General features: G+C 42.5%; 1 protein-coding gene across 3 annotated transcripts in view; it reads left to right on the top strand.

Moving 5' to 3' along the window:
- Positions 1-4,390: 4,390 nt before the first annotated feature.
- hipk2 (homeodomain interacting protein kinase 2) overlaps positions 4,391-18,299 on the top strand; it is a 120,156-nt gene continuing 106,247 nt past the window's right edge. For all 3 annotated transcript variants that reach the window (XM_074677315.1, XM_074677314.1, XM_074677313.1), the window contains exon 1: positions 4,391-4,762. In XM_074677315.1, the coding sequence (XP_074533416.1) occupies positions 4,744-4,762 (19 nt within the window). In that variant the 5' untranslated portion in view covers positions 4,391-4,743. The remainder of the gene's footprint in view (positions 4,763-18,299) is intronic.

The following is an 18,299-nucleotide window of genomic DNA, read 5'->3' as shown; positions in this document are numbered from 1 at the left end:
GTCCGCTTGGACCCAAACGACTCTTCAGCTGGTCTAAGATGCTGCAGCTTGAGTCTGACGAGAGCTAGGAGGAGAGAAAGAGAAAGAGCACATCTCTGGTAGTTTCTCTGCACTGGGTCCCCATGGAATCAAGAAAATAGTTTAAAATCCTTCATCCTAGAGCTGTCTTGCTGTTCCTTTAACCAGAAAAGGATACTTTTACTCTTATTATTGGTACTCCATTGATCTTGTTGTTTCACTTGTTGCCTGTCAGTTTTCTGCTGTTTAAAAGAAACTTGTATTTTGCTTGTGAAACTTGAGGACCTGAAAACAAAAGCCCCGTTTACACCAACTGATTCACTTTGATTCGTCTTGGCACATCACACATTTTACAGCTGGGACAGATCCCCAAATTACCGGGACGAGCCGTCTCACTTTTTGGGACCCTTGCAAAGGGGTGCAAAACTAAACTGATCTGATCCCTGAAGGCAGAGCTACAACACTGCAGCCTGTTGATTAGTCAAAAGAATCATCACTTACTGTGCAGTGGCTGTATTTCTCCTGGCGGCACACAGTCTTCTCTGAAACAAAGCTTGATTGTGCTTTATATCAAAAAGCCACATGGAAATCACAAAGAAGACCAAATGCTCCCATTGTTGCTCTTTGTTTACTGTATCACGTTTTACTTCTTTGTTGGATTTATTAGCGGGGTACACTGTATCCCGCTGATATGGCGTCACGCTGTTATGTAACTGATGCAGCTATCGGCATCTGGCTTACACAGAGTCTACCACCAGGGGGCACAGTTGGCTGTGGAAACGAAAACAGGACCAAGCTGATCTAAACCAGACTGCTTGGTGGAAACGGGGCCAAAGAAACTTTTAAACATCAACTAGAGACCAACTTTTTTATCTGGAATGTTCTTAAATGTATTATTTTTATTACGTAGGAACTCAACATGTTGTATTTTCAGTCCTTTTATTTATCTTCAACCTTTATCTGAACACTTTTTATTTATTCATTTAACTTAACTATTTATAATTCTATTTTCATTTTGATTTTTTGAATTGTTTTTAAACTTTTCAAATGTTTTTATATATCTTATTATTTGGGGGTGCTTTAGTCAACACTTAAAATTATTTTCCGTACGTTTTGTTATCATTGTAAAAAAAATATTGTAAAAATAACTTAAACTGCATTTGATTTTTATGAAAGGTGCTGAATAATTTTTTTTTAATGATTGATGATGGATGTCTTTATGTGCTAAGCTGCAGAGTGCTCTGCTTTGGACTTTTAGAAAGTTACAGTACAGCAGAAGCTGCTTTTCATGTAAAGTAACATTCATTTTAAAATTGTGTTATTTAAATAAAGGCTAATTGATACTTATGGGTTTGTTTTTCCAAATGTGGTCCTGTACTGTTTGAATACCACAGACTTATTCACAGAACAGACAGACACCTATTACATTTTGTTACAGAGCAAACATTGAAGAAAATATGAACATTTTCCTTGTTGCCCAATGTTTGCAACTGCAGAACCTGCTGGTTTGTTCCTACTCCAGCCTCTTGCAACAGCAAAACATTACAGCAATGCAAACCTTATGAGTAACAACAATGAAACTATGTAGACTCATTAAGCATCTGTATTCTTGGAAAGATTACTGATGGAGTTAAACATACTGTTGTAGTTGACCAGACTGCAAATTTATTTATTTATTTTTGTGAGAAAGTATCATTGCATGCATGAGCTTTTGCTGGCTCTGATGTTAAAAAGAACCAGACAGATATTTGCAGGTTAATGACTTCAAAATACATGTCTGATAGAAGATCTGACCTATGTGATGTTTAAACGCTGTGCACCCAGGGTTTCTGCAGGACAGACCTACTCTTGCACTTGTCCTGTAGTTACGTCACAGCTTGGTCATGCAGGGGTCAGCTCTATATGATGTGTGCACAGGCTGCAGGCTGTACTTAAACTCATTGAATAATTGCATAACCCGTTGCAGAGCTTCATGGCTCAGAGCATGCACAGTGTGAGCCATAGACAGACTAGCTTTCACTGATTTGTTCACAGTCATGAACTTTTCCATGAATAAGACTTTGTTTGAAAGGCCATAGGGTCTGTTTTATGTCTTTTGCCTCCAAAACAATGACGGCAAATCCTTCCCCGGTCACATTAAGTATAGAGCTTTCTCGCCTGTGTTCTAGTGGGTGTACTTCAGGCTATAGATGAAATTGCTCTGCTCTAATGCACAGCTATATTAAACCCCGCCCACGTGACCAAATCGGCATGTTTAATTTAGAGGTCGCCTCGCATACAGCTGCGAGTGCATTTTAGTGTCGCTGGTAAATGACAGATTACTCACATTTGTGTGAGCCTATGTAATCCGATTCCGCTCCAGTTCATTCTGTGCAAATCTCATGTCGTCATACTGTAGCAGCCTACTGTAGGAGCGCTTCAGCCTCACGCAGGCCCGACCAATCGAGCGCAGAGACATCGAGCACAGATGCACTTTGCACGGCTGACAACAATGTCAGCAGCTGTAGGTGAACAACGTGTATGGTAGTGACGTAGGGAGAAAAATCAGACATCGTTTACATTTATAAGTGAATTCATCGCTTTTTGGTCAAGACAAATTACTCTTAACAGTAAATACTGGGCTTTAATTATTATGGTCATAATAAGGCTGCAAGTACATGCTGACTGTTGACACAAACAGAGTTTGATTCATATTATATTAGTAATAAACGCTGGGACAAAATAAAAACAACAACAACAAAAAAATGAAAATAATAATAATAAAATAAAATAAAACATACAGCATCTCTCCTGGAGTTGTTACATTAAAAAACATAAATAATCCAAAAATAACCTTAACTTGTAAACTGACTGATTTCTGTGACTTGTACAGTAAAGGAGTAGGAAAGTTGCTTTTTTTTTTTTTTTTTTTTTTTTTTAAATGTCAGAATCTTTACTTAACTTGAGAAAGCCAAAAAACTGTCCTGTCTCCAGCACATCAGCTGCAAATCAGCAGTTTAATTATCATGAAATTTACACTTGCATAAAAACCTGCCCCTGTTTATTTTTTAGTGTGAGTTGTTATCCTCTACACAGGTTGACTAAAACTTGATTTTACATTAATTATGAAAATAATGAGTCATTTTAAAGTGACCCCACCTTTTTGTCGTTCCTGTCACGTTTACATAAAACAGTTAGGAGAAGTGATGCAGGTACCTTTTAGGCTTTTTCTCAGAGGAAGAGACATCATTTGGTTTGATAAAACAACAACAAACAAAGATGACATTATCACTGACACTGATGTGTGTTTAACTCTGTTTTTAAATTATTTTTTAGTGGTTGAGCTTAAGCATCAGGACCTGTCACACTAAAGTTTCCCAGAAGAAAAAATATTATCGAGAAAAATGTCTGAAAATAACTAAAAAATCTTTTCTTTCACACTAAAAATGTATATGTTAACATGCACATGTATTAAGTAATATAAGTAATGTAAGGTGAAAGGACTGACTGTCAGGTTCAAGGTCCAGTTCATGCCAGGCAGTGCCTTTGTTACAGGACTTTTGTAGTGATAAAGTCCAACCATACAATTTAATTTGTCATTAAACAGTGGTGAGACCAGGGGGTGCCCTTTGCCCAGTTGTTGAAAAACATGTCATAAAGTGCCCCCTTGGTTGCTCAAAACTTGGTGGCAAAGAAAAATAAATTAGGCTAAAGTGAGTTGTTATTTCTTTTCTTTTCTCCCTGCCCTTCAAAAAAATCTGTACCGGAAGCAAATGTGCTTTTCAAACATGATTTATTGAAATATTGTTTCAAAAAGCATTACACCATTTCATAGATACTTTATAAACGTTGAGTTTTTAATTTTTTTAATCCAAGCTAGCAACATTTTTTTAAAGAAATGTTTATTTAATTCAATACAGTTCAAGTTCTAACAGTTCAAGATTCCCCACATAGTCCTGTGCCTCAATTTTTAAAATCATTTTAACAGAATAAAAAAAAATAATGTAGACTGCAATTTTTGGTACTTTGAGCTCATTGTAACTTTGGTGATCTTTTTTTTTTTTTTTTTTTTAACCTTGTGTAGCAGGTTGTTTCATTCTAAGTCATACGTTTATTCATCACTCTCTTTGCCCTCTGCCAATCACTCACGTCTAAAATGTGTATCTGAAGTAATCATGACTAACTGTAGGATACTACCAATCCAATAATATTTGTCTTGCGTCATTCTCAAGCTAAAATGTTATTTTTTCCAAATCGTTTATAAAAAAAAAAAATGACTTCACTGTGTAAATTGTAGTCAGATCAGACGTGCTCTCTCGTGGAGTTGACGTTGATGCAGCTCCTCACTCCCCGCATCGACTCGATCGGCGCTCGACTCTCACTGTACACCAAACTCGCTGCGCTCTGACCACTGCAACTTTTGCAGAGACTCCTCACTCCACAGACATGTCGCACAATAGCTGAAGTAAACCTGTCATCGCGGCTCGTCCTCGGAGCCTCCAGAAACAGCCCGCAGGTCGGATCTGAGCTGCAGCCTCTCCTCGGTCGCTCCCCTCGCCTCGGACTCTACGTTTTCTACCGCCTGGATATGAATTATGAGCATTTTCCTCACTAATGAACCGGGCCAGTAATGCAGGAGACCGCGGCGACTCTCTCATCACTGTTCCAAGATGGCAGATTTTCATTGAGTTTTGAGCAGAAATCTCGCTTTATTTTTTGCCATGAATAACAGAAATCCTTGCACCGATGGCCCCTGTATACGAAGGTAAGATGCTTGTGAAGATGTGCTGTTTTTCCTCCCCTGTGCACTGAACAGACAGTATCACTGTGAGCCCATTGAACTGCGGCTGCTCCGGAGGCAGAGATGCGTTGCACCTTCTCCTCTTTTGGTCAGAATCGTTAAACACACAGGGTTTGGGGATTTATTTACATTTCCTCAGCCTTAAAGAAGCAGGCTGAGGAATCACCTGCAGCTTTGTGCTATGGAGCTGCTGGTCACAGCGAAGGGATCATAGTGGAGGCAGAGTCAGATTGTGAGCTGTGTCAGTTAAAATTGCGCTGTTTGGCTGTGAGAAGGGTCAAAGACGTGCATTTGTGTGGCATAGAGCAGTGTGTGTGTATCCACACACCTGGACGCGTTGGTTTTGTTCTTAAATCTGACTGAAAATAGAGACAGAAAGAGGTAGAGTAAGAGAAGGTCGGACACCGATCGGTCCCAGTCTCGCCTTTATTTACTCTCCTTCTCCTCCTATTCCCAATTATTCCCACGCCAATCTGCAAACTGTCAGACTCAACATGTTTCATTGCTTTGGAGAATTCATTCAGTTGTCTTATATTTCTCCCAGGAAAGCTAAATCCTGCATATTCGCTATCGCTGCAGCATTGTAGCTGTGACTAATCCAATTGCGAGAGCGCTACCCCGCGTGCTTCTCGAAATTATTTCCTGTCATTCAGTTTTTTTCCTCAACGCTTTGACAATGCAATCCTCGCAGATGTGTTATTTTGGGGGTGTGTGGTTGCAAAGGTGGGTTATTAACGTTAAACAAAAGCAAGCGGCCCATTCTAACCGGTGCAGGATCGGGTGTTTTAGTGCCTGCTCCCTCTGCAACTACACACACATTACCAACAGATTAAACACTCTGATCAAACAGGGACTTCAGTATTATGCATTTGCATGCAATCTTGTGATTAAATTCAGCTGTAGTAAATGTATCATGCAGGAGCACTGAAGCCTGCTGACACGCTGCGTTGTCGGGTTAACTCCGAGCAAACAGAGCCTTCCATGCAGATCACAAGCTCCTGCAAAGTTAACAGTAGCATGAATAAATATTGACTTATGATGTTAAAAGTATTCAATTTAAAGAGGCATGATGTGAAATGTGTTTTATCTACTCTTTAGTCCCTCTGCTGGTGTTACAGGGAACCCCCTTTCTTCTATTCACAACCATCTCCAAAGAAAACTACTTAAAAAGTATGATTCACAAAGTTAAAGTGACACATAAGAATGTGAATATTGAGGTCAAATGACAGGCTGCAGTATGTTCAGGTGGCTCCACACTCCTCACTGCTCTCCTCTGTCCCTGAAGTTATGCTATAGTAAATTTTCATCATGGTGCTGGAGCTCGGAGGCATAGCCCCAGACGACGTCGCTTCAACATGAAAAGAAAAGTTGAAATGAGACTCCTTTGCAAAAGGTAATTAGTGTAAATTACATTCCCCGGCTTTTCCCTTCACCACAGAGAGGAGGAGAGGAGGAGAGGGAGAGAAAAGGAGGCGGCTGGGGGAATTAATTACCCTGCCTGTCCTCCTCGGTGCTGGGGAGCGCGCTGTTATGTGGAGCAGTCGTGGAAATGACCAGAGTCTCTGGTGGAAAATCCAGTTCCCTCAGAGTGAAGGGGGGTCTTCTGTGTAGACTTAGACAGGCTATTATGGTGATTACTCACCCCCTCAGCTACAGAAAAACTAATAACACAAATCTTACAGATTAACTACTTCCTTTGATCGCTTCCAGTCGAGCTTGTTGAGGAAAAGCTGCAGACATTTGTTTTTGTTTTCTGAACTTTATTACACTTTCAGAATTATTGAAGAGGAATGATTGGTTTCACCATACTTCATACTTTCAGGAATGTTAATGACGCTGATAAAGGACACAGAGCTCATGTGAATTTGTGTCCCTGTTCCTCCTCCTTCTTTTTTCCAACATGTTTGCTTTTGGTCCGTCTTGGCTCACACTGAAGGCCATCAGGCGGGCTGCTGGCAGGCCGGGCAGCGCTCTGATCACCCTGGGAGCTCGGTCTCATAACGCAAACTGACACCTTGATGGATGTCTGATGATCGGAGCAGGTCCAGCAGCCCCCAGCTGTGGAAAAGCTAATATTCAGACACAGCCAAACCCTGCCTGTGCTTTATTTATTTATTTTTTTTCCCTCAGCTCGATATGAATGTTGCAGTGAGCTGCATGTGTGCATGTGTCTCTGTGTGACTTGTACACATGTGCCATCTCCCATTTGTGGAGCAGGCCTGTGAGAGGATTAGACAGCTGCAGAGCTGGGCACCGGGCAGGAGGGCGACTTCATGGTGGATCACAGGTCAACCAGTCGATTCCAGAGAGGATTCATTTACTCCTGCCTGGGAAAAAAAAGAGGTAGAGTATGAGTCAGAGGCTGCAGCTGATAATGATGGTGGTGATAGGCGCTGCGGCATCACAATCAGATTAATGTTTTATCCATTCACACAGCTGTAATGTGCTAATGTGACTCTGAATTACCTCCTGCTCTGCAGGTAGAGGGGAAAGTTCATCCTCTGGGAAAAGGAGGACAGAAAGATCCGGACTCTCACAATCCGCCGCTCTGACTCCCTCCTCTTCCTCTCACGCTTGTTTGGAGATGCTTGATTGATATCTTCCTCACAGGCCGCGACCCCGGCTTAGAGTCCAAGGTTGCAGCTTTTTAAACTTTGATTAGAATTGCAGGAAGAACCCCGGGGGCCTTTGGGGGCCAGGTCAGGGCCCCACCTCATGGCAGAGTCAGGGGGGCTGAGGAGGGTCTTTTACTTCCTGACTGTTATGACAGGCAGAGTGGTGTGTTTAGGTCTTCAGCGTCCACGCCGTGGATAAAAAGAGGCCTGGAGGGAGGAAGAGAGCGAACGGCTGATGGTTAAATAGCTGAGAGGAAGCAACAGTCATCACTCCTCAAATCTGTGTAGGTGCCTCGTGAATGTTTATCTCTTGTTTTTCACTTTCACTCAGCGGCCGCTTTGATCTGCTCGCTGACCTGACGCATAACCTCATGACTTGTTTGGAAGACGCTTTGCTCAGAAAGGGTTATGAAAATGGATAAGCTGCCTTTACAAGTATCGCTTTTGCATTATTCAAAGCTTCCTATCTGAAAAGGAAGTGAAATCCAGTGTTGGGGGATTCTTCTTGCTATTGATTTGTTGGAGCGTTTAGTGGAAGAAGCCGAGGCTTTGGAGGGAGATAGAATGTGAGTTTTGTGTGTGTGTGCGCGGCTCTGGGTTAAAGACGGGGGAATATGCAAGCTCTCTGATGTTCTCAAATAGTTCACAGGTGTGATCTGAGGGTTTTGGAAACAGATGGGGGGAGGTGGAGAGGGTAACGTCAGCCTGAGCTGAAATGACAGGTTAGGAGAGGCCAGTCTGACACAAGAGGGCCCAGCCTTGAATATGAGCAGATACCTCTGGCTATTTCAACAGCCTCAACTCTTCATATAAGCTTTTCAGCAAATTTCTCTGGAGTAAATCTGCCTGCAGCGCTCCAGCTCATCATTCTTCTGCTTCTTTTTCTTGGGTGGAGGATATTCAGTTGAGATGCAACGGGACTTTTTTATATTTCTCGTTTTCTGTTCAGTGAGAAAGGCTTCTATTTTAGTGCTTCTGCCATATGTTTCAGACCTCTGTGAGAAAGGACGCTGAGAGCCGGATCTGAGGTCCTTGAAAGCGGGAGACCACATCAGTTGCTGACATTAGTCCGTTTTTATCGAAGGGGAAGGGGGGGGGGGGGGGGGGGGGGGGGGGGCAGAGAGGGGGGCTGCTGGATGGAGCCTCAGCCCTGCTGAATGCTTACACAAGGCATTTCCGTGTTGGTTGTCATGCATGTGTGAAGGCCTTTTCCCCCCTGCGCTGTTGTTTCGAGCTGTGTATGGTGTCAGCTTGTGTGGAACAGCTGCCTCTGGCTCTAACAGTTAAACCACTTCAGGCTCTGTTACAGAGGAAACCAGAGGCACAGGCATCCTACACCCACTCTACCTACCAGACTGTTAAACAGCCTCTCTAACCAATCAGTCAAACTGATGAAAACGTCTTTAATGTGGTGGACTACACTCTTATCTGACTCCTCATTTGACTTTTTCTGGTCATCAGTTGAGTCTAGTGTTACATAAAAACCTGGTCTGGACTTTTTGCTGCATGTCTGTCCCAGCTCTCTGCTTCACCTGTCCTTTTTAAGAGGTGAAAACACTCAGTGTTTGGCAGACAAAAGTACTGACAGATGCAAAATATTCCATAGATAAGACGATGCATTGGTTATGCACTGACAGCTATAGCAGTAACAACAAGCAACAAGATATTGGCTGTATGGACCAGGGATGGAACGGTGCAATTAATCCACAGTTTGGATCTTTTCAACGTTTTGTGGTCACGTTTTTCAGTTTGGTTTACTGTTGTTTTTAACACCCCAGAATACAAAATATCCCAATAATCCACCATCAACAGAGTTATGCCATGTGTGTACAACTTGAGAGAATGAGGCAGTTTGCCATTTAATAATATCATTAAAGCTTTGGTGAAAAGCGACTAGTTTCAACATGCCAACTCTTCAGTGGAATATTGACTTTCCCAGGAGGCACTAAAAGGTCTCCTAAAGACACCATTGCCTAAATTGCCTAATAAGACATTTGCATGTAACTGTCACAGAACGCTGTAGGAAAAGAGTACTGACAATCGTGGGAGAGACAAAGCATGTAAAAAAGTAAATATGTTTAGAACTACAAATGAACTGTGTCCTAATTAATCCTTTTTTAATATAAGTTTATTTTTATAACTGTAAAAATAACAGACAAAAAGTGACCCAGAAGAGACAAATAGAGGTCAGACTGATACCGTCTTCTTTGCTTGCCATGTACACCGGGCAACAGTGTGGCTTCGAAAAATGAAGTGCTAAAAGTCGCTGTTCGTTGAGAATCTGCTTGAGGCTGTTGCAGAAAGGACAGGAGGTCATGTACACATCCAGTAAAAAAAACAAAAACAAAAAAAAACCCCATACTTTTAGGACATTGAAAAGTGTACAGGTTAAAAAAATGGTTTGGGTTCAAAACGCTCCATCGGCACACACTGTACAGTGGGTGAATTTTTTTTCTAACTGTGGTTTAGAAGTTATTAGGATTGTTTGATTGTCCAATCAGAGACACAGCTCAGTTTGCCCTGACAGGAAGCTCACAGCCGGCTTCATAACCAATGCTGCTGTGTCCGTGGATTGGTTTTATCTCACAGTATCAGGAACAGACGGGTGACGTCCTGGAGACTACGTCCAGTCTATGGTGCATGCGTATGATAGGAACTATACACGCTCCAAACCAAGTCAGGTAAACCAAAGGTTCAGATTTGTTTTCACAGACTGTTTCGTCCCTGTATAGAAGTTGCTTGACCAATGATGCTAAATCAAAGATGATGCGAGGAGGAGCAAAAGCAAACTCCTCAACCACCATCAATTTAATCAGGTATGTCAAGAACTGGGGTTTGCACCAAAACCAATCAGTATTATCAGTTATTCTTGTATCAGTGCCCCTCAAAGCTGGATTGGTATTGGTTGGAAGAGATCAATGTTGATGATCCAGGTAAACAGCTCTATTCCTTTTTTTTAATCTAACTAGCGCTCTTTGCTACTTGGTTTGAAATGTTACCTCTATGTTTTTGCTTTATTACTGGGTCTGCAGGGTATAAAAGTTTAACATTTGAAAAGAACTTGTATACTTTCTGAATAATTGTTTTGATGGTACAAAATGTAAGTATTTCATAATTTAAATAAATATTAACTTAGCAATTCTACAAACTCATTTTTGCCTTTTACCCAAAACATTACCAGTCTTATCCACAGCAGTAGGGCATGTAGGTTATTATTTACCACTGTAATTGGTATCAGTTGATACCCAGGAATCATGCTTCCCGTGTCATCAGACAAAGCCAGAAACGCAGCAGTGAACGTTTTTCATAAAGTCTCAATTTGAAAAAGACTCTTGTTATTAATTGTAGTTAAAACATCTGTAAAACAAAAACACGCTGCCTGAACTGAATTTATCACAATGCTGTCTTTGCACGGGTTGATTTAACTGTGGATGGAGGTGACTGTGCTGTCACAACATTTGATGATGTTAGCTGTTAGCCTCCTCATGCTAATTAGTGAGGAGTCAGCTGCTTGGTTAACTTAGAAGGAGCATGTTGCACTCAGGTGAACATGAGACACGGACTAAGAAGCTGTGAGCTATTTCTGAAATTCTCTCTGTGCACTTGTTTAACTGGGATGCTTCGTATATTTAAACCAGGATTGAGTGATGTAATCACACAGCGCCCATTCTTTCCATGCACTCCTCAGGCTTTCATGAAAGTGCTCCACAGCTCAGCACAGTGTTTGAAGATCAGAGCGCAGAGGAAAAAAAAAAGATAAATATCCATCTTCAATTTAAATAAACACTTCTTGCTCAAAGAAAAGCAGAGAGTGTGTTTCACGGCGAGGGATGAGGCTCGCATCAATGAAAAAAAGTATGACGCTGAGAGTCTTTGCACCTTTTGACACTGTGCTTTGATCTGCTGAGGAGCCTCGGTTCAAACAAAGGTTCACATTTTACTGCTCCTCAACACAGCTCGCAGTGAATGAGGCCTTTGTGAGCTTGTGCCTGTTAAGCAATAATTACAGAGATTCCTCCGGCATAAAGAGCGCTTCATACGCTGCAGGTGTCACACCTTTTCTCCTCTGTGTTAATAATATTACACAGAGCGGCAGGCGCATGATCTGCGTCATGCCCCTATAGCTTATACCCACGCTCGCTTCGCAATCATCTCTGCCGGTGACCCCTCACCCTCCACACGTTTCCCCGCCCCACCCCCACTTCTATCTCTCTATCTGTCCTTCCATCCCGCTCTGTTTGTTGATAAGCCGAGAGGCCATTGGCCAGCACACATGGCGCCCATGTGACACTTCAGCAACAGCCTGATGGCCAGATTGGAAGCCCCCACCGTATGTGTGTGTGTTTGTGTGTGTGTATGTGTGTGCTGTGTAATTGGAGGCTGTGTCTGAGAAGAGGTCTATCTACTGTAGCTTTTTTGTTCTGTGTAATCATGACCCCCACCCAAAAAGCCCCCCATCACTTCCCGCCTCTCCCTCTCCCGCCCAGCTTGTCTTATTTATTGCCATCACTAACCCCCCTAAACCCAACCAGCAGCTTGTTTGTGGTGCACATTGTCGCAGGTCTTAATCCTATTGTTTGTGATAATGTCCACCCGCACAAGAGCTTTTGACATTGCACACTCTGGAAAAGAGCTGCTGCCGCTGCTGCTGTGTTTATCACAGCTTGTTTTGGCCTTTCAGCTCCGAACGTTACGAGTCAAAAAGTTCTGAACGCTGCGCAGACAACAGATGATGCTCCAGCCGATGGTGAGGGCAGCTCCTCTCCTCACAGCCACTTCATTTAAACAAAAGATCCCTAACTGTCTCTTCACATTATACCAAGCACGGCGTGAAAAATGGTGCGCAGTTTTTAATCAAAGCCTCTCATAACCTCCACATTTTTCCTCCTCTCCTCGGGAACGAGGCGTGCAGGGAGGGTGATGTGGAGACAGAGAGGGGGAGTGTTTACAGGGGTATTAAAATGAGCAGGGAAGGAGTGAGTGCTCAGTGAAATGAGAGGCAGAAAGGGCAGTTTTTTTATGGTATATACTAAACACATCCACAGCCTCCTTCATGTGTGGTCGGTCAGCCAGCGTGGACCGTGTGTCGCTGCCACCCTCTTCACTTCTGGCTCCGGCCCCTCTCGGTCATGGAAGGGAAGTGAAGCGATAGGTGGCTGCTGGCGGCCCCTTCACAGATGGCTGGCAGGTACAGCGCTACGCTTGGCTGATAACCCAAAGGACTTCAAAGCTCAGACGAGCTCTAAAGCCCATTTCTGTCCAGAGCCAGGAGGCAAAAGGCACAGAGCAGAGAGAGGAGACGAGAGGGGACAGCAGCAGACACGGGCTGAGCGGTCAAAAGAGTCAACAGGCATGGAAATGAGCAGCTTCGGACCTTTGCTTCTCCTCTGCTGCCTTTTTGTCCCGTTTTTTGCTCTCTTATTATTCCTCTCATTCATTCATTTGTTCAGACTTTCTTCATTTTTCTCTCTATCTCCTCCATGCTGTGTGATTTACAGCATGTAGAGACAGAGGACTAAAAGACTCATTACTCCTTTTCTAACACTCATTATTCTGTTTCTGTGAGAGCAGCAGTGAGGACGCTTTTAAAGTCAACTCCCGAAATCAAACCGAGAGGTGTCAGTGAGTGTTACATCTAAGCACCCACCCTCTTTATCATAATCTGGCTCAGATTAGGGATATTTTTTTCTAATCCAGTAGTCCTGGTGAGCTAAACTCAAAAGGAAAACATCACATCCAAAGATGCAGGATTTTGATGGGCTGATGAGAATCTTTCAGAGGTTTTGAAATGGTCTCTGTATCTGTTTGACATTCACATATAAAGAGAAAATGATGTCTCTATGCTGCTGAAGGCTGAAAACTGAGAGTTTATGAGCTTATAAGGGATAACGCACAAAGACATAGTTGTAAGAAAGTCATTGATTCAATCAGATGATCCTCTGACTCTAAAACCACTGCTCATCTGAGAACACCCTGACTGTAAGACACATCTCCTCATATTTACAGCTCCAGAGACAGAATGTGGCATCAGAGGCAGGGTAAGTGCAGTATTATGGATGTTAAATGGAGGATTTTCAACAGTTTTAATAAAAATACACAACATTAGGAGCTTCAGAGGTCTGACGAAGTGGTTATGTCTCTGCGTTTCCTCTGGTTTATTCTAAAACTTCTGACACACAGCTCTTCTGCTGGGTTCAAAGGAGGTGCATGCTTTATTTGCGTAGCTCTGCTGATTCTAAAATCCGAGCAGAAACTGACTGGTGTAAATGTTCCCACACTCCTCCTGGAAGTGAAGCTCAGCATTGAAAAATGTTGGTATTCAGGAAGAGTAGAGGCAGCACCGGTTTGTGTTTCTGTCTTACCTGAGCATCTGAGGGAGGAGAAGAAGAAGTCGCAGGATGAGTCTGTGGAAGTTGTTAAATCACTGACTTTTCCTTCAGTTTTTGAATTTCAAGTCGCATGGAAATGTTTGCATTTGCTGATCCTGTTTTTTTTTTATCTGTAAGTCATACAGCAGGGGTCTAAAATAATGCTGAACAATTAATTGAATTGAAACCAATACCACAATGTTATTAGGAATGGGTCCCTTTTACATTTAAAATGGTACAGTGCTAATACCTGGTACCTGGCAATCGGTACTGGTACTGAGCAGTACCAATTTTTGATACTTTTTTGTGTTTAAGTGGAAAAAATGTACATTTTCTTTTATAATAAATTTCGGGTTTTTTTTTTAATTTAAGAAACAAAAGAGAAAATTTAGGAAATTTTTTTTATAGGGTTGACCGTATTCTTTGTCATGTTGGTCATACTATAGAAGGATTTATTGCTGGTGTTTAGCAATTAATGCAGAACACATACCCCCCCCCCCCCCCCCCCCCCCAAAAAAAAAAAAAATAAAATAAATAAATAAATCAATAAATAAAAATAAATAAATAAAAATAGATAAAAAATAAATAAATAAGAATAAATCAAAAAATCAAAAAATATTAAATAAATAATAAAAAAAAAAAATAACTAAAAATAAATAAATAAAAAATAAATAAATAAATAAATAGATTTATAAATAGATTTAAAAAAATGAAAAAAAAATGTGATCACAATATTGGTCCAAAAGCTCAAAATCAGATATTTTCCAAAATTGTTCAGCCCTAGTCTTTAACCTGCAGCTCTGGAGCCTGATGCAGCTCTTTGACTCCTTTGAAGAGGCTCCTTGTAGCGTGGAAAAAATATAATTGAAATAAAGAGTTTTTTTTATTTTTCTCAAAGAGAGTATCAAAGATGACATTGACTCTAAATAATGTCATGATTTTACATGTTGTTTCAACAAATATTCATCCCGTCTGTCATTAATGCCTACCCCTCCGCTCTACTTCACCTCCTACAACATCAACAGGCCACCAACTTTCCATGCACCTGTGCTAACCCTAATTTTTACATCCCTGTAAGAAAACTAAATCTACAAAATGATAAATCTGGAAGAAGACACAGATTTTGGTTCTGTGTGGATGGATTCATTTAACTGCCAAAGTGCCAGCTCAATTCTTGATAGCAGGAAATTAGCAGACAATGAAAATTGATGCGTCGAGCGACATCATCAATAAATGTTATCACATTCAAGCCAACGTCTTGTTTGGATAATTATTCAATATGTTTTAACTATGTTTGAATTGTATACAGCTATGGCCTTTTGGGGAAGGTAAAGTAGATTTTGTGGCTCTGGCATGACATGAATCCAAGTGAGATGAAGAAAAATGGCTCCTTTGATAGTGAAGGTTGGACACCCCTGCTCAAGAGAATGTAGGTTCATAACAAGCACAAATTATTTGCTCCCTTTGCTCCCTATTCTCAAGACTGAAGAGATAGAAATGTTGTGTCAACAATTTTTCTTACACACTTCTCTTCATTCAGACTTATATTTTTGGCTGTAATGACAGGATAACTGAATTATTAATAGACTGACAATGACTTTTCTTGAACTTCTACATTACTATAGCAGTGTTTAGGATCTTCAGAGGGAATGTGCCAAACAAAAAGGTATAGGTACATAGGTTGTGTTGTAATGTCCCAGAAAAGGAGGAGAAAATGAAACAAGAATACCTGATGAGACTCTCTCTGGTGTTTTAAGTATTCACATTGTAAATGTTCCTGTAACACTCATCACTAAAGTATGTCTCATCCTTAAATAGTTCAGCTATGCACCTTCAGCAGGAAGAGCGAGGAGCAGCACCTGTTTCTGTGTCTGAGCTGGAGTGTGTTGCAGCATAAAAAACAGGCTGCACACCTTTTAGATCCACTCCTGTCTTCAAGCCTCAGGCACATGGCGAGCAGCCCGCTCTGCTCTGCCTGCAGCCCTTTGAACTGACCCCTCCATTCAGCCTGAGAGACAGAGAGCAGGGCGGAGAGTGACAGAGAGACGCGGTGACAGAGATTGAAAAAGTAAGACGGAGCTAGAAGATGGGGGGCTGGGCTCCAGAGATGAATAACCCTCTTCTAGGGGCCTCAGGGGCACCCGCCGGAGGTCAGGGGCGATTGTAGGAGGGGTGAGGCGAGAGGGGGGATTCTAGAGGGTTGGTGTTGGGGGTCGCACATCTCACCCCTCATCCCCTCTAACCTGTCTGCTTCTTAAATCTGGGATCAGAACTTGTCCACAGAAGACTCTGTCCTCTCTGGCTCCTCTCGATGGAGCCCAGCAGCTGCTCTCAGCCACAAGCCCACTCCCACCCCTCCATCACCGTTAGAGAGAAACTGACCAGAAAAAGGCCAAAAGTTGACCTTTAGCTCCCAGGACCTGTTCTCTGGAGCCAGGCGACCCCGGCCAGGCGAGTTGTTTTGGTCTCATTACTCTGAGGCAGCGTGAGAGGCCTGGGGAGCAGCATCCATAAGCATTAACTTAAAGACACTTGGGCGTAAAACATGGCAGCACGACGCAGCATCTATCTCCCTAACATGGATCTCATTCAGACCCTTTCAGCATGCTAATGGCTGGGGGAAATAAAAATACCTCAGCAGGGCTAACAGACTAATAGCCCTTCTATCTTTACTCACAGAGAGCATCTCACAGTTTGATGAATCAGTATTGACTCCATTCCCACAGCTCATCTTTTCCATCTGTTGAAACCTCTCTCTGCTACCTCTGAACTTTAGAGAAACATCTCAAGTGGAGGAAAAAAAACAAACTGGCTCAATTTTACACTCATAAGATTTAATCTCAAGCAATTAAAAAAAAGAGTCACTGCAGTTGTAATATTAAAACCAACATCTCTAATTTTCTTTTTGAGGGTGTTAAACTTTTATGCAAGCCAAATGAAATGTGCGCTCGTCTCACACGGCCTCTCAGTGTGTGGGTGTTAAACTGATGGTCAGAATAGCCGTTTCCTGCCCGCTTTTGGCTGCTATTTGTGACTGTGAAGACACTGTAAATATAATCTGCTAAAGCCATGATTTTCACGCTGAATCAGAAGCAGAGGGCTGAGTTGGCCGGCCATATTTATTTCCTCAGCTGTGTGGCCAGAAAGGCTCAACAGCCATGTTTACTGCGCACTGTCAGCTGGATTAAGGACACATATGCCTTTCTAAATTGGTATGTGGGCAGGCGTTTGTGTCTCTCTTATAATCTTTTAAGAGCTGTTTGAATGTATAGTAAAGCACGGTGGGCCTCCTCACTTTGTCAAAGGCAGACAGGATGAGAGGAGCAACAGAGAGGGAGGGTTAGAAGAAGGAGACGGAGCGAGATTAGGAGATTAAAACAATATATCAAGCTTGCGTGTGGGTGAGTCACCTGCAGAGTGCATGTTGAGGCATTTTTGTGGGAGAAAAAGGCATCTGCAGTCTAAATTAGTCTGATCTGCGGCCTTAATAGGCCCCGAGCAGCAGCTTCACACACCCCACTGAAATATCACACACTCTTGTCGCCTTGGGGAGGCATGTGCACCCTCCTCTGTGTGGATTTGATAGCAGGGAGCATGGAGAGGTGGGGTTTTCAGGGTGAGACAGGGGAGAAAACCACATGTGGGGGTCATCATATGAAAAGTGTGTGTGTTTGTGTGCTCTTTGAGGCATGTGCTCTTTGTCCAGAGCATGTGTGTGTGTGTGTGTGTGTGTGTGTGTGTGTGTCAGCCTGCTCCATCCTGGAATCAACTGGCAACATGAAATAACAGCCAAGCTTCTGTGGTTTCTTCCCAGCTGTGCATAAAACAGACACACAAAAAGAGATAAGAGTGAAGCCTTTCCTCTCAGGGATATCTTCCCCTCGCAGAGCTCGATGGCTCTATCACTTCCTGTTCTGTGTTCTGGGCACACAGGGAGCTCTGTCCCTGCCTGCATGTGATTGGTCCTCAGGTGCCAGGTCAGGTTGGACTGGTTCCTCTGTTAACGGGGTTCATCGCAGGGTTTCAAAGGGGTGGGGCATCAGAAGAATCCCTCTGGGTGTGTATGTGTGTGTTTGTGTGTGTGTGTGTTTAGGGGTGGCAGCGTCTTACATGCTGTCACCACAAAGCTATGATGTCAGAGCTTAGATAAACAGTTAAGGAAGTCTTCAGAAGCTCTCTAAGTCGTGTTGAGTTTTAGAAACACAAAGGCATGTCTGTTGTTAAACCTCTCCTGACACATGCAGACACATTTTGCACACGTGCATGAAGCTGTGTGTGTGTGTGCTGTCAGGATGGGCATTGCAGCAGCTGTTTCTGTTTGATATAAATGCAGCAGCAGACTTTGACCCCTGAGTTAAATAAAAACACACACGGCTAACCCAGACCTGTTCGTCTGTTCAGGTGTGAGAGGGCAGAGCAGCAGGGTGGAGAAATGATGATGTCCTCTTTAAACCGGTGTCTGAAGCAGAGCCCCATCTTTCCCCGCTGTAAACTTTAAATACAAACCTTACCCTTTTT

Source organism: Halichoeres trimaculatus, unplaced genomic scaffold (genome assembly GCF_033239565.1).
Source record: "Halichoeres trimaculatus isolate MK-OKI-2021-1 unplaced genomic scaffold, fHalTri1.1 fHalTri1_scaffold_10, whole genome shotgun sequence".
Classification (NCBI taxonomy): Eukaryota; Metazoa; Chordata; class Actinopteri; order Labriformes; family Labridae; genus Halichoeres; species Halichoeres trimaculatus.
The sequence above is the reverse complement of the archived record's forward strand: the minus strand, read 5'-3'. Positions and strand labels throughout refer to the sequence as shown.